Source organism: Diplotaxodon limnothrissa, linkage group LG7 (genome assembly GCF_057381915.1).
Source record: "Diplotaxodon limnothrissa isolate DT_005_m linkage group LG7, D_limnothrissa_male_GT1.1, whole genome shotgun sequence".
In the NCBI taxonomy this organism is placed as follows: Eukaryota; Metazoa; Chordata; class Actinopteri; order Cichliformes; family Cichlidae; genus Diplotaxodon; species Diplotaxodon limnothrissa.
Window position 1 is genome coordinate 54,878,595 of NC_140602.1, and position 26,210 is coordinate 54,904,804.

The 26,210-nt window shown below is 40.9% G+C and overlaps 2 protein-coding genes across 3 annotated transcripts in view; one reads left to right on the forward strand and one right to left on the reverse strand.

Moving 5' to 3' along the window:
• arhgef28a (Rho guanine nucleotide exchange factor (GEF) 28a) overlaps window positions 1-26,210 on the reverse strand; it is a 62,584-nt gene extending 36,374 nt beyond the window's left edge. Inside the window, exons 1-6 of the mRNA XM_085359949.1 lie at window positions 26,154-26,210; window positions 23,709-23,763; window positions 6,017-6,161; window positions 5,563-5,928; window positions 1,816-2,005; window positions 1,328-1,517 (exon numbers count right to left, since the gene is read on the reverse strand). Of these exons, the coding sequence (XP_085216075.1) occupies window positions 1,328-1,517; window positions 1,816-2,005; window positions 5,563-5,928; window positions 6,017-6,161; window positions 23,709-23,741 (924 nt within the window). The 5' untranslated portion in view covers window positions 23,742-23,763; window positions 26,154-26,210. The remainder of the gene's footprint in view (window positions 1-1,327; window positions 1,518-1,815; window positions 2,006-5,562; window positions 5,929-6,016; window positions 6,162-23,708; window positions 23,764-26,153) is intronic.
• On the forward strand, window positions 13,875-16,570 carry LOC146629254 (uncharacterized). 2 transcript variants are annotated; one of them, XM_085358458.1, is made up of 2 exons: window positions 13,875-15,514; window positions 16,448-16,570. In XM_085358458.1, the coding sequence occupies exon 1, from the start codon at window positions 13,931-13,933 to the stop codon at window positions 15,101-15,103; it is 1,173 nt and encodes a 390-aa protein (XP_085214584.1). In that variant the 5' UTR covers window positions 13,875-13,930; the 3' UTR covers window positions 15,104-15,514; window positions 16,448-16,570. The 2 variants fall into 2 exon arrangements, with proteins under 2 accessions (XP_085214584.1, XP_085214583.1); XM_085358457.1 differs by lacking the exon at window positions 16,448-16,570 and adding an exon at window positions 15,604-15,938.

The following is a 26,210-nucleotide window of genomic DNA, read 5'->3' on the forward strand; positions in this document are numbered from 1 at the left end:
AACTGTACAAAGAAACATGACATTATGATAAAGTACAATTATTTAGTCACTACTGCAGTCTTACTATAATATGTGTATATACAAACTATGTATGGATGTATGTCCATATGTACTCACATACAGATGGGCCAATCTGAACCAAACTTTGCATGAACAACATCACACATCCATTATTAACATCACTATGTTTTTTATTTGCGTATTCATCATCCAGGAATGTCAAATGTCTCTGTTTGCGTTTGCTTCAGATGTGAAGTTCAGTGTAGGTCGGCCTTTGCTTTGTTTTTGCTAGTATATCAATATCAATGTCAATTTTGTTTATAGAGCGCATTTCATTGCATTTAAACTCAATGTGCTTAACACTATGGGTGGGTTTTGATTATCGATTTATCAATTAAAATCGATTCTAGCTTAGATAACGTGTTATCGATCCTGAATTGATTTTTTAACATAAATTTATTTTGCCCGAAACGCCAGAATCTCAGGTGAAACCTCACAAAATTTCAACAACCACCAAACAGCTAAAACAGTAAAAGAGAGCAGGAACACGGATTCTGCACAAAGACGTAAACACAACGCGCGGACCTGCCGACGGATCAGAATCAGTGAGATGTGGCTTTCTCACCCGACGGCACGGACTCTAAACAAACCTCTGTAACTTTGCTCTGCTTCACTTCAGCAGCATCAGGTAATGTTCATATGTTGTTTGATGACTTTCTTTCGTTTTTGATCTACTGCAGAATATTTTTAAGGTTATCTGCTATAAAATCCCAGGCAAGGAAAGTCGCCTTCATGTTTTTCTGTGTTTTATCCTCAGCTACTTTGACACAAAGGCATCTGCTTTATTAGCTCACAAAAGGATTTTCAAGTGTGTCCAAACATTAAAGGTGGACTCATTATATTGATTTCTAACTCCATATTTAAACTCGTGGACACTGCTATTGTAGTTTCACATGATCCACAGTTCAAAATAATCCTTACTTGATGCGACCCCTCAGCTTATCCTCTGCCTGAAACAATTTGCTTTGGCTTCTCGCTCTTTAAGGTAATCCCCTTAAGCCTGTTATCATCAGCTAACGTCATCCATTTTCTTCCCTCGTGCCCTTCGTTTTACTGTACTGCAGAGGTAATGTATTTACTGCTTCACTCTTATCAAAACCTATGATTGTTAAAGAGCATGAGTGTTTACACAAGGGTTTACTAAACTTATGATATGGCCTTAACTTAACAACATAACTTTACATCAAGCACAGACAGGCATTGGAACAGTCTTTTGCATTTTCTTCCCTAAATTTTTTAACAGACATCCCCTGTGGTTTATTCTCACCATTTTAGAAACACTGAAGTCTTCTAGTCTTTCTCGCAGGACCATGATGCTATCCTGAGGGGAGCTTCCCGGGGTATGCCTCACAGAGAGGGCTAGAGAGTCGGTCCCAGGACAGAACCTCAGCATGTAAGAACTGTTGGACCACAAGCACCACACACCAGGAAGAGGGCTGACTGCAGGACCTGGAGAGCTGATGAGGAAAAGATTTACTACAATAATCCCCAATATATCAGCTATTGTACATACTTCTCAAGCTCAGTCTTTACAATGTTATTACTGCATGTGGAAATGTTAGAGGTTTATCATATTTAAAATAAATTTTATGCATGTGCATTTTGTGTAATTTCCATCTTAATTTCTTTCATCATTACTCATCATTTACTTCATAAAGCAATTATTTACGATATTACAGTAATACCTTCAAAAGGAAAATACTACTACCTTTCAATAGTCGAAAAGAGACAACAGTAAAATAATAAGAGTCTTACGCTGCTAGCAGCATGAACATGGCATGCTGTCCAGACTTTTGAGCTAATTGGAGGGGTGTGTCTCCATCCTGATTGGGTAAGGTCAATGCCCTTTGACCTCTTGGTTGGTGAATTAAGAATCGGGCAAGGTGAACCAAACCCAAACGCACTGCAACGTGGAGAAGGGTTTCTCTGGGATGATGTTTGACAGCTGGAGAAAAAGAAAAGAAAAGAAAGAATTATCTGGAGGGAGAAAGATGCTGAATAATCTTTCAATCGAGGAGATGTTTAAAAAGCGCTGACACATGTAAAACAGCCTTCTTAGCATGTGTCTTCTGAGTAATCAATGTCAGAATTGTTTGTGTGATTTGTTCATGTAAACAAAAATGACTTTTAGTCAATATGAATGTATTTGGAAATCCCAAATATCAAAAGCGGTATTAGCTTCAAGAATCCAGAACTTTTCCTGCTATTTCAAATAGACTTCCAGTGCATCAACACAGCAGCAGGGCACTGTGCATATAAGGAATGAGTGACTCTGCGTTCTGCCTGTATGCACTATATGAATATTATCATTGCCAACTAAAACCAAATGCTTTCCTAAGCAAACACCTGCTGTGACACAGTTGCTAGATCTAGCCTCCTGCTCACTGGAGTATAAGGGAACATAAACAATGAGTATGAGGACATGTCAGCAGTCGTTATTCCCTATGACTGACTGATCTTTTAACAGTCTGTAGTCTAATGTAGGGCAGCAGGAAAGAGCAAGCGAAAAACCACCAGCAAAATCCTTCTCTCTACATCGTTGTCGTCTTGTAAGCTCAGGAAGAAACTTTAAAAAAGACTTTATCTTCTGGGTCTTCCCCCCGTCTGTGGGTGAGAGTTACCATGGTACCATCTTTCCAGTGCAGAAACAATGTGCAGAACAATTCAACTATTTCTCTTCTCCTTTCCAATTCTTGTTGAAACCCCAAAATGAACTGAAATGTCCTGCCGCCTCAACAATGGTGCCATTAAATTGTGACCCAGTTTGGAGAGGGCTGCGAATGCTGCACATGCTCTTTATGCAAAGTTCAACAAACAAGCACGTCATTGTCAAATTGTTGCCATTGCAAATAGTGCACCGCATGGCTATGGGGGCCAAGAGCTACTTTGAATTTGCACCACACCCAAGCTTTGCATCAGCATTTGCTTTTTTTTTTTAAGCAAACCATGACCATACATGCATTGTCAAATACAAGGACACACACACACACACACAGTCTGAATGCAGCCTTTAGCACTACATGTGAATATGCTGCTTTAGGCTGCCTATAGTCTCATTTGCTTTTTCTTCTTATGATGAATACAAACAGTCTGGAATTGTAAAGGCATAACGAAACAGCTGGACCAGTATATGTAATTCCTAATTTCTTATTTTCATTAAAATTTTGTTATACTGTTGAGCATTTTAATCCTTTTCATTACAAAGGATAGCACAAAACATAATAAATAACTCAATCTAAGGCTAGATGCCAGAAACTCTAGCAATGGGAGTGTAGTGCAAAGGGTTGTGGAAGTTGATTTAGCAGCCACGGAGGTCTGCAGGACAACTCTAATCTGACCAAGAAAGAATAATGGCAATAATTACTTTGTCTTTGGAGCAAACCAGCCTCTGCCCGACTGGCTGCCTGGTCCTCTGAATCATGTGATGACTGAGGTGAGCCGCACAGTCAGATCTCATTGGGTTTGAAACCACTGAACACCAGAGCACCGGAGCAATAATGACCTGAAGGATTAATATGTTCCTTTCCTCAAAACTACAAAAAAAATGTTTTCCAAATGATTCAATAACTTTACTTTTGTGATATCAACGTGTGAAGATAGTAGGCACCTTGTGTGCTCCTTTCTAGCACAATGTTTTATTTATTGTTTTATATTATCTAATACCAGACCTTGCTGCAACCACTCAGTTTCATCTCTGTCTGAAACCAACAGTTTCCCCATATTTCCCTTTAAGGTCAACTTTTCTGATTGGCTGCCCCTTTTTAACAGTGTTGACTGGCAAGTAGGTGGGGTTTCTCTACTCACAGCCAGAGCTGTGTGGCTGAAGTCATGATATTAGGCATATCCACTCTCAGTGGCATCGTTAGACAGCCAAGAGACTGTCCTTATTATATTAAACTTGACCAAGTTTCCATACACTCATCATGCTAATTTGCAGCTTTTAATAATTTTTTTGAAAATTTCTTTTTCCAGGGTGGAATATTTTTACAGCATAGATCTTACTTTTTTTTTTAAAAAATCTATGCACAAGTTTACATTTATTTTGGATTTTCTCTAAAGCACAAAGGCACAACAGTATTTGGTTAAATTTCCCGATAACAATTGCACATTGACCAGACACTTTAACTAGCTTGTAGCATAATTTTGGATGGATATTTGACCACTCTTCTTAGCAGTATTGGTAAAAGCCTTTCTGATGTGTATTTGGGATTGTGTATCACTCTCCTGTTGTAACACTCAGTTGGTATCAGTACCACAGCAGCAAAACAGCCCCAAAGCATGATGCTGCCACCACTGTGCTTAACAGTTAGTGCAGTCTTCTTGGGTTTAAAAACCTTACCTTTACCTTACCTGCCTCCAAACAAACTCTTGTCAATGTGACAAAAGAGCTCAATCTTTCTGTCTTATGCCCATAAAACTTTTCTCCAGAAGCGATTTGACTTGTCCATGTGGGCAGCTGCAAATTTTAGTTGATTTCCTTTATCAGCGCCCTCTCATTTGTTCATCCATCCATCCATTCGCTTCCGCTTATCCTTTTCAGGGTCGCGGGGGGCGCTGGAGCCTATCCCAGCTGTCATAGGGCGAAAGGCGGGGTACACCCTGGACAGGTCGCCAGTCTGTCGCAGGGCTAACACATAGGGACAGACAACCATTCACACTCACATTCACTCGCACATTCACACCTAGTGGCAATTTGGATTAACCAATTAACCTATCCCCACAAGCTGCATGTCTTTGGACGGTGGGAGGAAGCCTCTCATTTGTTGATGACGCAAAACACGTTCCACTGAGAACAGCGACTGGTATTCCTGCAGTTTACAGGTCATGTCAGGCTTGAGTTGGTGGTTCCTGGGTTGTTCTTGAACATTCTAACCAAGTTCCTCTCATCTGAGGCTGGCAGGTTGGGTTTTCTTCCAGACCTTGGCAAGTGCCAACATATCCAAAAAACTTGTGATTGCTTACAGTTGTTTGATCTAATGATCTTGCAATCTCTGATTATTTAGAAATGGCTTCAAGAGACCTCAACTTGTGTAAATCTACCGTTATTACTTGGACATTCCCATTTTTCAGAGTACTGGTCAATCTAATGAGTGCTGTCAAAAAATTTGTTTTATTGCTGGCAAAAAAAACAGTTAATCATGATTGAATCATGATTGAATCATGATTATTAACGAGATGTTAATAGGCCTTCACCTTGTCACATTAAAAGACATAAAAGAATCTTCAGCACCACGTAAAAGTTTAAAGTCAAAGCATGTATATATTTGAGCCTGTGTGGATGAAAGCTTCAAAATAAATTCAAAGTTGTGTACCCACAATTGTACTTTTTAAAGTCATTAAAGATGTGTGGTGTACAATTATTCTACCATGGAAAAAGAACATGAAGCAAAAATAATACGAAAACACATTTGGGCTTTAGAGATAGAAACCTGAGATGCAAGTGGTTACTGAAGTCTCCAGAAACTAACCTCCGACTTAAAGTTGGACGTTTCATTTCATTACCTTCTTTAGGTTGGCCATCTGTTTTCCACTGCTGAGGGTAATCCATGTTAGCCAAAGCATGTGTGATCTTCTCATCCAGCAGCCGAAGATCAGCTGAACTTTTATTGATCTCCACCTCCTGCTCAAGGTGAGCTAACTGTTCAACAAAGAGCTCATCATCCTCTCCCTGTGCGCAACAAGGAAACTTCTTCAGGATCTCTAAGAAGCTCTGGGGGTCAAGCTGGTCTCTGTTTTCACTTAGGTATTCTGCTACTTCCTGGGCATCATCCCTGACGTACTTAAAGGACGCTTCCCCCTCACAAGGTTTGACTTTGTTCTCAATGTGAAAGTAGGATGTGACAAAAACAACTTCCTCAAGGTTGTGGCCTGTGGAATATAGAGAAAATCATTTTAAAAAATCAAAGCAGGAAGTGATGACAACGTGAGAGCCAAAGTGGTTGACTAAAGGACATACCTGGAACTGTGAAGCAGAGACTCAAGCCATCATTGGCTCTTTTTGCTCTAATCACGTGTGCAAGTCTAGAGCCTTGTACAACAATGTAGAAATCTGCATGTTCAGAAACTCTGGTTTGCAGCCTTACATGAGCCTCCACTTGTCCCTGGTTTGAGAAACAGAAAGTCAGGCAATATTATCACCCTTGAGCATGATTTCTAGTAGAACTGAAGAATATTCTATCACTTTGGCTAGAAATCACCAACTTATGCGATTGAGTCCAATGATGATGTTTCAAAGATGTGTACCAAGTTTGCAAGAACTTGCAATCAGTTGCAATTCAGAGCAACTTTTGTGCATCAAGACAGTGATAAAACAGTAATAAGACAGAGCCACTCTGCTGTCAGTGTGCAAGAGAATGTGATAACAAAGCAATTAACTCTGATACATCGATGATAATCATGAACTTATTGCGAATCTATTGCCATCAACATGCACAGAATTTCTCACTAAACATTAATTTGCATTAACTACTTACATTCAGAGTCCAGCCAGAACCTCATGTATTTGAAATATATATTCAGAAATTCCTTCACAAAATTAGAGACAAAATGGCACAGATGCTCAGCAACCTTGATTGTATAGTCAGTTGGCAACCGGTTGAATCAAGCCCACATATGCAAAGAAACTTGTCCCAGGTGACTTGTGCTCATCTTGACAATCCATCTGCGTTTTTAAGTCAGACAGCAATTATCTGTGTAACCCAGTGAGTTTACACGACTCAGTAATGCACTACAACATGTTATTGTTAATTGGGATTTATCATTACTCTGTTAATCACTGAGTTGATCAAAAATAAATCAATAATAAAAGATAAATACTATAAATATAAGAATAAAACCCAAAGAGTATATTTAACACCCCTACTGGTTAGGAAGGAACAAGCCCCGCCTTCCCCTGCTCTGTACCGTCACGTGCTCAGACACAGAGAGAGACGGAGGTGCACGAGACCATCACTGATTTTCACCGCCAAGCTTTTCGCTGGAAAATAACTATTAACTTGATAAATTGAGCAAATATCCATACCGGAGATCTGCATGGACCTTGGAGAAACGGACCTGATTTATTGTGAACATTTCGGACCTTGAAACCATCGCGGTGAGTCAGAAGCTGTTAAGCTAACCTTGAAGCTAAAAAGCTAACAAGAAGTTAACAGGGAATATAATGGCCCGATTTCAATGTTGTAGATCTGCGCGGGAGCGGATGAAGTGGACAAGATCCTCTCTGAGAGTTGAACAAGATCCTCTCTGAGAGTTGAACAAGATCCTCTCTGAGAGTTGAACAAGATCCTCTCTGAGAGTTGAACAAGATCCTCTCTGAGAGTTGAACATTAGAAGTGTGCTGGTGAGTTAAACTGGGACTGGGCGGATCAGGCTAATTGAAAAGCTAACTAGCCTAATGCTCATAGCTGTAGCTGACCACGTTTTCACTGTGGGAGAACACACGGGGTTTCTCACTGAGTTCAGCCATTTTGAGCACTCAGCTTGTGTGCTGATGATGTTCTAGTATTACTTGTTGAATATTAAATGCACTAAAATTAGATGATGGAATAAGTTAATGTTGATCTTAAAGGTCATGAATCTACTTTATTTTGTTACATTTGATGCTCGAGCGGCACTGGATAGATGTCCGTGTGTATTCTTACTGTGCTGATACGTTACCACATACTGTAAAACTACAGCCTGTGGGTTTTTGTATATTCTTTTGGTAATTTTATTCTGTACATTGAGTGTAAATAATATATTGCTTCATTGCTATGCAGTGTAAAGCAATGCTCCTGTAATTCAGTTAAAGGGCAATACTGTAAAAAAAAATAATCTACCATAGTTTATGGTTTATTTCTGATTTCTGATAGAAATGTGCACCTTGACGATAGAATAAGCTGATTGTGATTTAAAGATTGCATTCATGATTAAGATGCACTGTATAGACTATAGTTAGAAATTAGAATTAATGTTTTGTGCTTGTTTTGTTATAGCACTTACATTATTTACATATGGCCATGTATATCATTAGAGTGTGAACTGAATTAGTAATAGTCCTGTTGTTTACAGGCTAGGTTTTTTTATGGGATCGTGAGACCTGGATCTCTTCCTGACGAGGAAGATGGCGAGCCTTTCCCTTTGAACCGAACCGAACCACAGCCATTCTGAGTTGGCCCAGAAGGGCAGGTTGCTCTTCTCTCACAAACAATTGCAACAGTGCGGTAGGACGAAATCGCACCAATCACAAACTTTTGACCTGTTGGACTTGACTTGACTGAACACTGACTATTAAGCCGGCAAGACTGACATATCTGAGCTCAGATAGGATTCTGACTGTTATTATTATTGCTGTCACTGTATTTTATTTTATGTTTTCATTCCTGTTCATAAAATGCTGTTAAATTGTTGCTAAATAGTTTAATACAATTCATAGCAACTTTACCTGTGGCTCCAGTCATTCTTCTCCACGCAACTCCCTTATCCCTCCTGCGAATCTAGCTATTGGCCCATTCTCTCCATCTTACTTTAATTTCCCCTACCCTATCCTGTACTTGGCTACAGAAAGTGGCGAGCCAGCCAGGAGGGTTTGCAGAGTTGTTAGTCCACCCAAAATTTAATAAAACGATTAAGAGTGCCTGGAGCTTCACAGTGACTTGTATTTTTTTATACTGGTACTTTTACGTGTCCTAACCATGGAAGTTGTGAAAACAGAGAATGTTAAAGTTCAAAATGCTGTCTTGGTCAGTGGTTTAACTAACACAGACATTGATAAAGAAATAATTGAGTTCTTAGAAGCTTTCGGTCCTGTCAGTAGGCAGATTAAGCTACCAACTGGTGGTCAGATTATTGTGGAATTTCAACATGAGGCTACTGCTAAAGAACTAGAGAAAAGATATTTGCCTTATGACAGACCTTGCACTGTGAAACCTGAAGTTGTCTATCACGTTCGAGACCTAGCCAGTGCGTATAGCATTGAAACCAGCGCATCAGCTACTGTAACTTACCTGTCACAGCTTAAAGATGTGGCAGCACGAAGCAACCGATCGTTTAAAGACCTTTTGATGGATGAACTAGCTAAAATTGGGGAGTCATTGGGAGGGGATGTCCACACAGTTGAGCCTTCCACTGAACAAGAGCCAGTGCCCCACAGTGATGAGGCCCTACCTTCTTCTCCTTTAACACCCAATAGCAACCATGTAAGTGCCTTGAATACTCACCCACCGGCAGAGGCTGAGAAACAAACCCCTCAGATTCCCACCAACCTTTTAAGCACACCTGAAGTGCAGCGGGTTATTGTAGAGCACATTGTTAAAAGCAGTGAAGTCATTCCCCCACCAAACTCGCAATACAGACTGAAACCTTTTTCAGGGAGAGTTCCACATCCTCCTTTCGAAACTGACTATGACACTTGGCGCAGCAGCGTAGAGTTTTGCTTGACTGATCCCTCGCTCACCGAAACTCAAGTTGTGCGAAAGATTGTTGAAAGTCTTTCACCCCCTGCAGCGGACCTGGTGAAAGCTTTTGGTCCAAAAGCAAACCCCAAAACTTACCTTGAACATCTTGATTCTGCCTATGCAACTGTAGAGGACGGTGACGAACTCTTTGCTCGCTTCTTAAACACCAATCAGAATGGAGGTGAAAAACCCTCACATTACCTGCAAAGATTGCACACAGTGCTAAACCTAGTCATAAAAAGAGACGGAATTGCTTCTAGTGACATCAATAAACAGCTCCTGAGACAGTTTTGTAGAGGGTGTTGGGACAGCTCATTGATTGCAAACCTTCAACTTGAACAAAAGAAAGACGACCCACCTCATTTTGCAGAGCTACTCCTCCACCTACGCACCGAGGAGGACAAACAGGCAAGTAAAGCAACCCGCATGAAACAACATTTGGGGATCCAAAAGACTCGTGTTTATTCTAACGTGCAAACCACACGCTCTCAAGGTAGGAACGATTATGAGCATGAAATGGACAGCAATTCGTCTGACCTCCAGAAGCAAATTGCTGACCTCAGGTCTCAAATCGCACAGCTCAGAGCTGATAAAACAGAGAAAAGATCGCAGAAACTTCAAAAGGAAGCAAAAAGGAACCCAAGTACCAAAACTCAGAACAAGCCGGGACAGATACCACAAATTGCTGCAGTGTCAGCCAAACCCAAACCTGGATACTGTTTCAAGTGTGGAGAAGATGGTCATATCGCTTCCAGCTGTAGTAATGATCCCAACCCAGCATTAGTAGCAGCTAAAAGGAATGCCCTCAGACAGAAGCAGCGAGAATGGGAAATATCCAGACCAGTTGATGAGTCATTTAATTTAAACTAGAAGGAGCCCCTGTCGCGGGACAGATGGGTGCTAAATCTGAACCAAGTCCCACTGAGAAAAAGACAACAAAAGCCCAATGTGAAACAGCTAATGTTCACTCAGTGCCTAAACTTCCCAAAAGACTTGTGGGTAGAAAATGCACAGCCAGAGTTGTTATCAATGGCGTTGAATGTAGTTGCTTGCTCGACTCAGGCTCTCAAGTAACCACTATTGCCAAATCCTTCTATCAAGAACACTTACCTGATCATCCTATAAAACCCATCAGTGATCTCCTAGAGGTCGAAGGTGCGAATGGTCAGACAGTCCCTTACTTGGGATACATTGAGACGAGTATCATGTTCCCCAAAGATCTCGATCAGTCAGAGCTTGAACTATCTACTCTTGCCTTAGTTGTCCCTGACATTCGCTCAAACTCAGACACACCTCTACTAATTGGCACAAATACACTTGACCCCTTATATGAGCATCTTTGTGAGAACACCTTACCTGACTTTAAGGTACTCCCTTATGGATACCAACAAGTGCTAAAGACATTAGCATCCAGAAAAAGACAAAGTGACAGTGGCAAGATCGGCTTGGTAAAACTTCAAAGTAGAACCCAAGAAGTCCTTCCTGCAAATCAAAAGCTACTAGTGGAAGGTTTTATGCATGCTAGCCACGCTAAGCCTGAACAGTGTGCACTTATTGAACAGCCCACTACCGGCTCCCTACCTGGTGGTGTGTTTGTAGATTGTTGCCTTATATCTCTGCCAAAGCACGGACCTTATAAAGTTCCTGTGTTGCTGAGAAACGAGACTAACCATGACATTACATTGCCCACTAACTGTGTAATTGCTGAGCTAGTTGCCCCTGACTGTGTCATGCCATGTCCTGAGCCTGAGAAAGGCGACCAAAAGGTGTCTGCAACGTGTAACTCTCAGCAGCAGACTTCAACCTCAAGACCCCCTCTCAGTTTCGACTTTGGTGAATCACCACTATCTGAAGAGTGGAAAGAGAAGATAGCTGAAAAGCTAAACACCTTCTCTGATGTTTTCTCACACAATGATCTTGATTTTGGGCATGCCACACATGTAAAACATCACATCAACTTAAAAGATGAAACCCCCTTCAAACAGAGATCTCGCCCGATTCATCCCCATGATTACGAGGCAGTTAAAAAGCACTTACAAGCCCTCTTAGATGCAGGCATAATCAGAGAATCTGAATCTCCATTCTCATCACCGATAGTGGTGGTCCGCAAAAAGAATGGTGATGTGCGGTTATGCATTGATTTTAGGAAGCTTAACTTGCAGACCATCCGCGATGCCTATGCCTTGCCAAACTTAGAGGAGTCATTTTCTGCTCTTGCAGGATCTCAGTGGTTCTCTGTGATGGACCTTAAGTCAGGGTACTATCAAATCGAGATGTGTGAAGAAGATAAGCCAAAGACAGCCTTCGTGTGCCCCTTCGGCTTCTACGAATTTAATCGTATGCCCCAGGGAATAACAAATGCCCCAAGCACTTTCCAAAGGCTTATGGAAAAGTGTATGAAAGACATCAATCTGAGAGAAGTGTTAGTCTTTTTGGATGATTTGATAGTCTTTTCCAGTTCCCTTGAAGATCATGAGACCCGACTCATTCATGTTCTTGAGCGACTCAGAGAGTACGGGCTGAAACTCTCGCCCGACAAATGTCGTTTCTTCCAAACATCAGTCCGTTATCTAGGCCACATTGTATCTAGAGACGGCGTAAAGACTGATCCCGAAAAAACTGAAGCACTCAAGACTTGGCCGAGACCCCAAACCTTAAAAGAACTCCAATCGTTTCTTGGTTTTACCGGTTATTACCGGAGATTTGTCAAAGATTACTCAAAAATTGTCAAGCCCCTCACCTCCCTCACAGCTGGCTATCCTCCGAGACGAAAGCATAGTAAAAACCCACCCAGTGATCCAAAGTATCTGAACCCCAAAGAGCCCTTTGGTGATCGTTGGGGACCAGAGTGCCAGAAATCGTTTCAAACTATTATTGAAAAACTCACCACCTCACCAGTCCTTGGGTATGCTGATGCAAAGCTACCTTACCTGGTACACACAGATGCCAGTACAACCGGACTTGGGGCAGCTCTTTATCAAGTGCAGAATGGAACCACACAGGTTATAGCCTATGCAAGTCGTGGTCTATCCCATAGTGAAGCTAGATACCCCGCCCACAAGTTAGAATTTCTAGCTTTAAAGTGGGCCATAACTGACAAGTTTCATGACTATTTATATGGAAACACATTCACAGTCATCACCGACAACAACCCATTGACTTACCTTCTGACCACAGCAAAGCTTGATGCCACGAGTTATCGTTGGTTGGCTGCATTGTCCACCTATAACTTTGACATTAAGTACAGAGCTGGGAGACAAAATCTTGATGCAGATGGACTATCTAGGAAACCACATGACAAACCTGAAGACGATCCAGTTTTTACCCAGGAATGTCAGCGCATTGATAAGTTCAGATCCCATCTCTTGTCCTCAGTCAAAGATGTCGAGCTCCAACTTCAATCCGATACCGTGATGGCAGCCTGTCAAAGATATATGGCTATGGATCAGACTGAACCCTCTTGTGCTCTAGTCCAGTCACTTGCCATGTCTGCGGGTGCCATTCCAGACATGTTTCAAGAAGAAGGCAATGATAACAATCTCCTAGCCTTACCCAGATACACCCATACTGATCTTGTCAACCTGCAGAGAAAAGATCCAGCCATTAGTAAAGTCATCAAGCTGCTGGCAGCTGACTCACGTCCACCAGCCGATACTAAGTCTGAGTCTCACGATGTTCTCTTATTTTTAAGGGAGTGGAAACGTCTTGACCTCCAAAATGACTTACTGTACCGGAAACGCCAGTTGGGGCCAGAGACCTTGTTGCAGTTAGTCCTTCCTGATTCCTTACGCCCTACAGTTATGCTTAATCTTCATGACAACATGGGGCATTTAGGGGTCGAACGCACACTGGAACTCATTCGGTCACGTTTCTACTGGCCAAAAATGGCAGTTGATGTCGAAAAGAAAGTGAAAGCTTGCGAGAGATGTGTCCGTAGAAAAGCCCTGCCAGACAAGGCTGCTCCTCTGGTAAATATTAAAACTTCCAGGCCCATGGAGCTAGTCTGCATGGACTTCCTCTCAATAGAACCAGACAGTAAAAACACTAAAGATGTCCTAGTGATCACGGATCATTTTACAAAGTATGCTGTGTCCATTCCAACCAAAGACCAGAAAGCCACCACCGTTGCAAAGAACTTATGGGAGAACTTCTTAGTTCATTATGGCTTTCCAGAGCGACTTCATAGCGACCAAGGGAGAGACTTTGAATCGCGTACAATCAAAGAACTGTGCTCTCTGCTCGGTATCCGCAAAGTCCGAACAAGTCCTTATCATCCTCGTGGCAACCCTGTTGAGCGATACAATCGCACATTACTCAGTATGCTTGGTACCTTGAAAGACACTGAGAAACATCACTGGCGTGACTTCGTAAAACCACTTACTCACGCTTATAACTGTACAAAAAATGATGTAACAGGCTATTCTCCTTATGAGTTAATGTTTGGTAGACAGCCTCGCTTGCCCATTGATATTGCCTTTGGCCTGCCACAGCCAAACAAGCCACAGTTGACTCACTCTCAATACGTCAAGCAGTTGAAAAGTTACCTCGAACAGAGCTACGAAATAGCCATCAAAAACTCCCAGAAAGTAGCAGACAAAAACAAGAAACGGTTTGACAAAATCATCCGTGAATCCACACTACATGTGGGAGACAGAGTCTTGGTTCGAAATCTCCGCCTGAGAGAGAAGCACAAATTAGCGGACAAATGGGAGCAAACAGTGTATATTGTTACCAAACAAATGGAAAACTTACCAGTATACACTGTAAAACCAGAAAACGGAGATGGACCCAACAGAACGCTCCACAGAGATCTGTTACTTCCCTGTGGATTTCTCTCACCAACAGAGCATGAACCCGAGCGAGTCACAAAAACTAACAGACCACGCACAAGACAAAGTTCAGCTTTGGAAGTTGACTCCGACCAAACACTTGAGGAAGAGGAAGATGAGTTTTCTTACCCTGAACCTCCACAAGTGAAAAACAGACATTTTTACCAAGTATGCGCCATACCGCCAACCCAAGGATTCAAACAAAACAAAGATCCTGTAAATGATAACGAACAACCTAACACATTACCGGACATGACAGACTTACCTGAAAAGGAAACTGAGAACGAAACTGAAACATACTTACCTGAAGGCGAAATTGGAAGTTCAACTGACACCAACTTACCTGAAATGGACCGTGAAACAGACCTACCTCAGACAGAACGTGAAAGTGAAGCAAACGTATCACCAAGTGAAAGTGACACAAGCCTACAAAATAACACACCAAGTGAGTCTGAAACAGACACTCGAAAAGACAAAAATGTTTTGTCGACCAGTTTGTCAGATTCACCGTTGTCAGAGAACTCAACTCATCAACTTTCACCTGAAAGACAAGTTGAAAACGATGATGAACCTGAAACCTTGCAAACAGAAACACAGATCAGAAGATCTGAAAGAATTCGCCAACCATCCCAAAGACTCACTTATCCTCAGCTAGGTAACCCACTAGTAACAGTGGTTAAATCACTCTTTCAAGGATTGAACAAAGCTTTCATCGACTCCCTTGCTCATGATGTTACCTATTCCACCAGAGCCATGCACGGGGACGTGCATGAGATTTAAGAGGGGAGGATGTAACCCAGTGAGTTTACACGACTCAGTAATGCACTACAACATGTTATTGTTAATTGGGATTTATCATTACTCTGTTAATCACTGAGTTGATCAAAAATAAATCAATAATAAAAGATAAATACTATAAATATAAGAATAAAACCCAAAGAGTATATTTAACACCCCTACTGGTTAGGAAGGAACAAGCCCCGCCTTCCCCTGCTCTGTACCGTCACGTGCTCAGACACAGAGAGAGACGGAGGTGCACGAGACCATCACTGATTTTCACCGCCAAGCTTTTCGCTGGAAAATAACTATTAACTTGATAAATTGAGCAAATATCCATACCGGAGATCTGCATGGACCTTGGAGAAACGGACCTGATTTATTGTGAACATTTCGGACCTTGAAACCATCGCGGTGAGTCAGAAGCTGTTAAGCTAACCTTGAAGCTAAAAAGCTAACAAGAAGTTAACAGGGAATATAATGGCCCGATTTCAATGTTGTAGATCTGCGCGGGAGCGGATGAAGTGGACAAGATCCTCTCTGAGAGTTGAACAAGATCCTCTCTGAGAGTTGAACAAGATCCTCTCTGAGAGTTGAACAAGATCCTCTCTGAGAGTTGAACATTAGAAGTGTGCTGGTGAGTTAAACTGGGACTGGGCGGATCAGGCTAATTGAAAAGCTAACTAGCCTAATGCTCATAGCTGTAGCTGACCACGTTTTCACTGTGGGAGAACACACGGGGTTTCTCACTGAGTTCAGCCATTTTGAGCACTCAGCTTGTGTGCTGATGATGTTCTAGTATTACTTGTTGAATATTAAATGCACTAAAATTAGATGATGGAATAAGTTAATGTTGATCTTAAAGGTCATGAATCTACTTTATTTTGTTACATTTGATGCTCGAGCGGCACTGGATAGATGTCCGTGTGTATTCTTACTGTGCTGATACGTTACCACATACTGTAAAACTACAGCCTGTGGGTTTTTGTATATTCTTTTGGTAATTTTATTCTGTACATTGAGTGTAAATAATATATTGCTTCATTGCTATGCAGTGTAAAGCAATGCTCCTGTAATTCAGTTAAAGGGCAATACTGTAAAAAAAAATAATCTACCATAGTTTATGGTTTATTTCTGATTTCTGATAGAAATGTGCACCTTGACGATAGAATAAGCTGATTGTGATTTAAAGATTGCATTCATGATTAAGATGCACTGTATAGACTATAGTTAGAAATTAGAATTAATGTTTTGTGCTTGTTTTGTTATAGCACTTACATTATTTACATATGGCCATGTATATCATTAGAGTGTGAACTGAATTAGTAATAGTCCTGTTGTTTACAGGCTAGGTTTTTTTATGGGATCGTGAGACCTGGATCTCTTCCTGACGAGGAAGATGGCGAGCCTTTCCCTTTGAACCGAACCGAACCACAGCCATTCTGAGTTGGCCCAGAAGGGCAGGTTGCTCTTCTCTCACAAACAATTGCAACAGTGCGGTAGGACGAAATCGCACCAATCACAAACTTTTGACCTGTTGGACTTGACTTGACTGAACACTGACTATTAAGCCGGCAAGACTGACATATCTGAGCTCAGATAGGATTCTGACTGTTATTATTATTGCTGTCACTGTATTTTATTTTATGTTTTCATTCCTGTTCATAAAATGCTGTTAAATTGTTGCTAAATAGTTTAATACAATTCATAGCAACTTTACCTGTGGCTCCAGTCATTCTTCTCCACGCAACTCCCTTATCCCTCCTGCGAATCTAGCTATTGGCCCATTCTCTCCATCTTACTTTAATTTCCCCTACCCTATCCTGTACTTGGCTACATCTGCAAATCTTTACCAATCTGTCACAGTGTGGTTGTAGTCAGTCCAAGTCAGACTGTGACTGTTTGGAGACAAGTTGCCTCCCACCAGGCAACCTGTGGCTTATCATTCAACTTCTTGGTGACCAAATGATCACTGCAACTACTTACAATCTGTCAATTCAATTCAATTTTATTTATATAGCGCCAAATCACAACAACAGTCGCCTCAAGCCGCTTCATATTGTAAGGCAGACCCTACAATAATACCACCAAACATAAAAAAAGTTTATGCAATTACTGGGAAACCACCAGTTGTTCCTAGGATGCAAAATGTAAAAACAGGCCATCCTATTTTAAATCTAGTGTGACCGAGCCACTAAGTGTGACCTATACTGTAAGAAACCCGAACTTAAAAAGGCAAAAAATGGGCGATTTAGTTTCACAACTTTTACTGCACTCCTTGTACTTAACCCTCCTGTTGTGTTTTCCCAGGAAGAAAACAGGGGCTCTTATGTTCTCACAATCTATCCTATGAAGAGATTCTACTTTTTAACCCACTCTAGCCTTTTTTCCTGCATTATCCGACTATACGACTGTCATAACTTTACCATCTTTTATGGATATCAGCAGGAAACATGACGGCACTGACTTATTCTGTTTGTACACAAACACCAGCAAAAACCACCAAGGTTTTCTTGCATTCCAGCTCATACATTGCAAAGAAAACACAATGACATCGAATCAGGAATATGCTGGAAGGACAACTGTCCTCTGTAAACACTGTCCTCGTGCCAGTATAGATAGCTCAACACTGGAATTCATCTACTTGGTATTATGTTCATCCATAAGAGAGTCGGCAAACAGTTTGTCCGGACTCTGACGTTCCAGATACATTGTGTGCAATACTCTTATCTAAAACATGTCACTTTCTAATGGATTGGAAGTGCCTGCAGTGATTTCACTTTCAAGGAATTTTTTTCTCAGGACAACTTATGTCTTCAAACATGTTTTGACCTATATTATACATGCGAGTATAGGTCAATCTTTCCCATGGAAACAAAAACAAAACAAAACAAAAAGTCTATAATCATTTCAACTGCACTTAAAATCTGGTTCCAGTCAAATTTCTAACCTTTACCCCTGTTCTTTGGAAACCCTTGGGGGTTTCAAGAGTTGCTATCTTCCTGTTGTTTGCGAGGCTGCTATTTGAAAGTGATAAACAGGTCTGACTCAAGCTGCAGTTTCTCCGTTTTCAGCGGTTAGCTGCAGTACCACTTAGTGCACACTTATCTCTGATTGTTTTTCCGCATAACAGAAGATAAGATTTCATCCTGCTGCTTGTGTAGCCTTCGTTATTTCCTGTAAGTCTAACTCCACATGAAGAGTCATTCATAAAAGTACATTTACAAAAAAAATGTAATAGAATTTATTTAGATATTAATGCTATGTGCAGTTTTCTGTATTTTTTATACTGTATTCCTTTGTAAATGTCTATAAAAGACACATCACACAATATTGTTTGATTGCATTTTGAATCCTGCACAGAGGATATAGTTTCCACTCAATTGTCTCAACATTGTCCCATAGCCTCAGACAATATTACTTTAAGAGGGGCAAAATTTGATCAGACAAATCTGTACCTCCTGAGTCTTGGAGATTAGAACAGAGGTTGGCTGGGGTTGCGATATGACAACACACCGATGTGATCTATGGCCTTTTTTCCAGGGCACCGTCATGACACAACCTGATCCAGTAACAATGAAATATTCAACACCTTGTGGTTTTTTACTTCATGCCTTCCACGTGGCAAGGTTGAAGGTCGGGGAGTATATTTAGTTATGAATACAAGGTTTTTCATATATGCCTGCTATGAATCCACAAGGTGCTTTTGCTGTTGTGTGACATAACAACTGGGCTGCTTTGTTTTTAATGTTTATTTTTATTAAAACACTAACACTAAACACAAATTAAAACACTAAATGATACACCAGAGAGATGGTCTTCTAACCTCCGCATGTTATTGTCCATTCAGTGTGGGGGGTGGGAGGAAAAACAACATCAAATCTGCTGCCCGGTCTCCAGGAAACCTGTAGTTGTCAGCTCTACAGCTCTTTGCCATGATCTCCTGAGTGTATCACACGGGTGACGTCAGGGGAGTAAGATCAGTGCCACCGCAAAAACAAAAACAGCTCCAATAACAGTTAGCTCCCCTCAGTGCAAAGACCTACTGATGTCAGCTCTCAAGCATAGTTATTTCAGTTTAATAACCAATACAAATAACATTTGGTATCATTAAGAAAAACTGCACTGTGCAATGGAGTCTGCTATAATCATAGAGTCACTATAAACCCTCATAGCCTATTTAATTTGATCAAAGAACAACAGAGGCCACCGTTCCACTTACTTCCACATGCTCTAAGATGATATGCTCATGAACGTTCACACACAAAGGCATTACATTAAGCAAAACAACTGTCCAACCACAAGTATGTGACAGTACGTCACACACTACCATAGCGACACTATGGGCTGTTCACATCTGAACTAACATAAACTCCAGAGTCTTGAGAGTGACAACCAGCTAGTGCTGAAGGCCTTTTCTCATGCTCAGCTGAGACACATACCTCTGATTTAATCTGCTGTGCAAATGGGATACTAATAACTAGTCTACATGTCAAAAGGGGCTGGTGCAGTGCCACAACCATTCATCTCAAAGAAAAGTCCTGTCGGTAGACTAGCTGTTACATAATATTCTCAAGAAGTACTGAAATGAATAATTACGACATCTGAGAAAGCAGCTGTAATAGGAGAGCGTGTCTATTTGGTGAAGTAATGTTGTTTTATCCTTTATGGACAACTTTCTTGTTCCGCATCAATAAATATTTGGAAACGTGAGTCTTTCTGTTGGTTTGACATGTGAAAAGCAAACACAATCATCACAGCACTTAAAGGGGAAAAAACCCCATAAACCATTACACACACACATACCTGCTATAGTTTAAAGGAAACCACCATTACACTACACAAACCACACTCGCAATCTAACAAACATTGTAATAAGGGGACACCCAATCTATCTTCATTTGTCAAAATGTGGCAGTACTGCGCTGAGATAAAAGCTGCTGTTAAGGGGAAAAAAAGAGCCTTGCAAGCAGATGTGTACTGGTTTAAGTGGAGCCCAACAATGCATTCACCAGCCACTTTACTTAGTACACCTTCCTATTAAGTTGGACCCCTTTTGCCTTCAGAAAAGCTTTAATTCTTCATGTTGTAGGTTAAACTAGCGGTCCCCAACCTTTTTTGGGCCACGGACCGTTTTTTTGTCCGACAATATTTTCACAGACCGCCCTTTAAGGTGTCGCGAATAAAAACAACAAAATAAAATCAGTACCCGTACCAAAAAAGGAGGATGTATTCATAACACACGGGGAAAGACCCAGGGAACGATAAAAACGATTAAAAAAAATAACGATAAAAACTGAAAAAAACCCTGAAAACCATAAGTTTAACAACCGAGCCTTAACTCTCGTGGCCCGGGGGTTGGGGGCCGCTGGGTTACAACCAAACAACCAGTCTGATCACCTGCCTCCCCAGTTCTGATGCTCAAACCGAGCAGGTCATCTTAACCATGTTTACATGTCCTGAGTTGCTTTTTGGATTAATGAGCAGTTGACCAAGTGTACCTAGCGTACTGTAGCCCCAGTGACCTAATCCCTAAATTAGGGATTGTGAGTCCCAAGCAGAGTGGCTCAGTAGAAGTGTTCTGGGCCCATAACCCAAAGGTCGATGGCTCAAAACCATCCTCTGCTCGAAAAATATTTAACCACAATTTTGTTGTACAATGACAAAAGGCTATTCTATTCTAATAAAGTGTATGTGCGAGCATATGCTGATATTAACAACTGATACTGGCCTATAACAGATGTATCGTCCTGCCAGGTATGTTGACATGTGCCAATACAAAAGCGTTTTCACAGAAAATAATCCAGATTACAAAAATGGAGCCAATTTTAAAGAATTGTTTTTCAACAAAATGTACCATAATTGTATCAGGATCAACCTGGGTTATTCTTATTATCATCTGTCAATATTAGCTATTTGCCAATCAATTGGTATCTGCATTTATAATAGCCAGTAAATTCAAGTTTAAAATACAAAGGGAACCAGGTGAAAACACCCTTCAGCTATGTTATGAATGTTAACATTGCATAGTTTGTCCAGCAGAGGCACTTTGCAACTTCCTTGTTGGAACCACATATGTTTGGAAGACCACAAACATAACAACCACGTGATCCAAGCAGAGTCAGACACAGCATAAATGTGTAAATAAATAACTTCACATAATAAATGTTAGGGAAATTTATTTATGTTTCATTTCTGAAAGCCAAAAACTATTGGCCGGCATATTGAATTGGCCGGAATATTGAATATTTATGCTGACTTGCTCACAACAGCACTGCTAACATCCTGATGTTAAGCAGTTGTTATGGTTACCCTATTTACCACCTTATTTGGCAATCCACAGATTTAGATCAACTAAAATGACCTGAAAAATATAAAATAATGTACAAAAAATGTTAAAATTACTATTTACCCCTCCAGAACACAAATATGTCAGGCAGATTTCTATATAATAGCAGTAACAGCAGAATTTTGGTTTTTTTTTTTTAAATCTGCTGTCTAGTTTATCACATTTAAGCCTCATTAATAGTTTCAGATCCTTAAGCATGAACGAATGTGGTGGCAAACCAAGAAAGAAGCAAGCTGCTGGTGTTGCTACAACTGGAAATGCAGTTAGTTCAGCCTCTGTTGTGGTAAAATTGCACTTTCCATTTCACCAACATGGCCACACATTCTTCTTTCAGGGGCATAAGTTTGATTCAATCATGCACCTGGACAAACAAAATGACTTTCGCATGAACCTGAAGCTAAACTACAGCTCAATAAAATCTCCTTCCACACAGGAACTCCCAACGCTTTTTCCATCCAACTCATGGCAGCCACTTCTCCATTGATCTCGTTCATCAGTATTTGCTATGGGCATGACACTGTGTTGCGTGCGTGGAGGTGCGCCATAAAACTTTACTAGGCATGCTACAATAGTAGTCTTTATATCACAGCAGTGTGCCACAGCTTGTCTACACAAAGCCCAGCATTGAAATCTGGATCTCATTCAGTCCTGAGAGTTGCTCCTGTTCAGCTGTGTCCTCTGAGGGTGGAGACACCACTTCCTCTTAGTATGTGTAAGTTCTAGCGCCCATAATGATTCACATGTCTGGGCCTCGAGACCGGCCCTCCATCAGATTCTGTGAGCGAATGGAGGCAACGATTTCGAAGCGACCCCCACCCCCATCACCATCCCTCTCTCAAACTGGTGACACAGCAAAACAAGCAGACACTCCGCTTACCAGAAATCTGGCAACGCTTCAGTGACTGGCCCACCCAGGCTTCCACATTTACAGGAGAATAGGCAGAGAGAGAGTGAAAGAGGAAAAGAGAGAAAGAGATGGCGAAACAAAACTAAAACGTCCAAAAGTTAAAACAAAAAAAGTTGAAAAGACAACAACTTGACAATTTTAGAAAAGAAAATCCACTTTTCTTTTTTTTTTAAACTTGTGTAACCAGTAGTTTTTAAAGAGCCAAGAATACTCTATTATTCTTAGTCCCATGTTCACTATGGGAGCCATGCTTTCAGAAGCCCTTGTCATGTGGTGGGCGGCATAGAGCCTGGCTTCCCCAGGGACTGAAACCCTGCTGGGTTGGGTTTCACCTGCGACACAAGGCTCACTAGTCAACCAGTGCACACAGAGAGAGTCAGGACTGAGAGAGGAGGAGGATAGCTGGAGGGAAACACTTCTGCTGAGGTAAAAAAAAAATCATGCCTGAAACATAAGGCTTTGGGGTCAGTATCAGCCTGGCAAAGACCTCAATCTGGGCCACTTGATGGCTTTGGAGTATATGAAAGAGGGCATAGATTTTGCACTTTCAACTGTGTTTTCTTAAGGTTCACAGCTTTTCTTACTGATAAAGATACCCCCCCCCCCCCCCCACACCCACCCACCCACACACACCCCACCCCACATTGCCATTGTTGTTCATATTACACCAGAGTAATTAATAGATAAACTTGAACAGAAAATCTTCTGTTTTTAATTTTTACTATCGCCTGTAGAAATTTCTGTTTTTACAATGGGTCCACAGAAAAATAAATAAAACCTTTTCTGTATATTAATGAAGACTTTCAGTTTTGCAGTTGCAAGAGAGTCTGGGCAATGACCAATGACAATTTCTTTGATTTACTACAGCATGTCTGTGAAGGTTCTCAGTCATCCAGGTCATCGTAGTCAAAGGAGCTTGCAAAGAAAAGCATCTGGACTTCTTTAAGTTACTTGAAGACGTTTCACCTCTCATCCGAGAAGCTTCTTCAGTTCTAAGGTCAAATGGTGGAGAGTCCCAGATATAAACCTAGTGGGAGTGACCCCCCACAGAGGGACAAAAGGACCCCCTGATGATCCTCTAATCGCCTGAGCCAAGGTGTGAAACTGGGTGTGGGTCCCAATCAGCCAGAGTTTCTACAGCAACTTTTCCATATAGAATAGAATTCAGAATAAGCATGTAAAAAATAAACACCTGCTGTTCAAATTGCACTTCTTGTTCTTCTTCTATGAATTGGAATTAAATGTGTCTTTGACAGTAATGGAAACTGTGGACCATCATGCAGAATAAGTTTGACAACCCTGCATTATGCAAACACCTCAGACACACACAAGCTAAGGAGGTAGTCACTTACAAATAAAGGCAGCTCCCTCTGGTTCACGTCCATTTTCTCTCCATCCACCAAAGACCTGGAGACAAAACAGAGGTGTTACTATGACATCGGGTTAATAACAGCACCGCCTAATGTAACCTATAGCCATGCTACAACTGAAGCATTGAATGTTGCACCAAATTTATTGCACTTATGTTATTGTTTGGCGTGAAACTTTAACCTCCAAGATCTGACCCTCCTCTTAGCCCCACTGTCTCCCAAAGTCAGGACCAAGAGATCGCTTGCTATTTTTGTGTGCCACGTTTCAAAACATTTCCTGAGGTGAGTAAGATGAAGACTCTTATAGGGCTTAGTTCGCTGCCTGCATGAATGGAAAAACAATAGCCTTCAGACAGGATACAGCAGTGGTAGAAAGGGTAACTGTATCATCAGCACACACCTGATCCACTGTGACTTCAGTCTCAGCTGTGAATAGTGCATGACTTCAAAGCTGCACAGCAGGTCTGCAGGCTGCTCTTTGTCTAGACACTCATCTGCATCAGCTGGGGCACATCCAGCAGGCCTTGTGGCTCTGCAGACTTTTTGCATGTCCCAAACAGGCAAAAGTTCCATTAAATGAGCCGAATGTTAATGTAATCCTAACCCATAAATGGCTCCCTTGCATGAATAAACTGTAGCCATGATTTTATTTTAGGAAAATTTTCATTTAATTGTAGAAAGTAAGCCACGTGAATGTCCTGGCTAAAATATCGAGGATTTTTTTTTATGGTAACCATAATGAAAAAACAGCTATAGTTTTGGGTAGATTAAGTACTTCCTGCTTTTAAAAGATGAACCTTTAAAAAAAAATCTACCAGTATGCAAGTTTTCACACTTTTGAAGAAATTATGGTTAAAATTGTGTTGTTGGTTTTTTTTAACCAACCAAAATCAGGAATCATGCTTTCATGTTTATTAATTTATTAACTGAATACTCTTCTCGGCTTTGATTTCAATACACATATTTTAATGATTGTTGAATATTTTTTGATTATGCCACTTCTTCCATATAAAAGTACGTAAAGGAAAGGTGGGCAGGTCAATTCATTTACAGTGGTGGAAATGATTATTTTAATTTCTAGCTAAATTTTTAAGAATAGAGCAGGATCTAATTCTGATGGTAGTTTAAATTTAATGGAGAAAGACAGGATATCAAAAAGAAAAAAAGACTACATAGAAATTATAAATCGATTTGCACATCAATGGGTGAAATAAGTTTTTTTACTTATATCTATAGGATTACACTACTGTGATGTACAACTAATGATGGTTAATCTAGCCTATTACAGATTTTTTTTTAAATGCCCACAAATGCGATTGTTCTGCTCATCTTCCCTTTATAGAAAGTTCAAAACAAGATTCACGTCCAAACACAGAAGGAAGACCTCACCTGAGCTTCACGAGCTCAAAAACAACTTTTGAATAGACTGCAGGTGAAAACAAAGATTGGATGACCAGGAAACCAAAGTAAGGCACACCACCATCTACGGATTAACTTTAAACCCAACGTTTATTGTCTATTTTTTTCTAATACTATGCAAAGCATTAGTGTCATTCATTGTCCTCAGTCTGACTATTCAGTATGAAGGAGAAACCTGATATGAGTCGTGGCCAGGCACGCCAGAACAGAGCGTGAGAAAACAGAAAAAAGATTACACATAACCGCACGCTGTCAAAAAGCATTTGGAAAGCATTTTGACATACATAGATGGGAGTATGTAAACCCTGTCTTCATCAGCCCTTTTTCAGATGACGCACGGTTAAACTATTTAATTTCCGTTCACATGGCAAGCTGCAAAAACAGGCTGTCGAAAGCATTTTTATGCACACAGTGAATGACAACTGCATAACTCCACAATTTTCAACATGACGTATTTAAACTTAATAAAAGAGCTCACAAATTCATGAATGATGTATGGCGACTTATGAGCGTCTCCGTAAATTAGAGTTATCGGACTCAGAATGTAAGGTATTACTTAGAGGAAAACCACCTCGCTTTCACACTAATGCATGGAGCAGCCACACAAAGAAGTGAAAACGGGGGACCGCACACATTGTGAGCACTCCTATGAACAATAAATGATCTCCACTGCTACTGTCAGTAGGAAGCGAAACCCCTGCACTTAACAGTCAAATACAGTCAGTAAACGAATCATTTATCTCTCTCCGGGATCACAACAGCGGGTTTGAATAGACGACATAGACAGGGGAAAACGCGCGTTTTGCCTTTTACCTGTGAACGCACCAGCATTTCACTCCATCCACGCCTCACGTGAACAATTAACAAGTAAAAAATATATATATACAAAAATTAAAAAGTACATAAAAACAGTTTCGCTGTCTGCACACTGCTCCTTCCTTTAAGTTTTAATGAAAATCTGCGTGAAACGGAACTTTTCCGAGTGAGGATGAATCAGCTTCCCATTACCTGCTGCGCTTTCCTCCCTCCCTCCGCTTTCTCGCTCCGGGAGTCTATTTGGAAAGT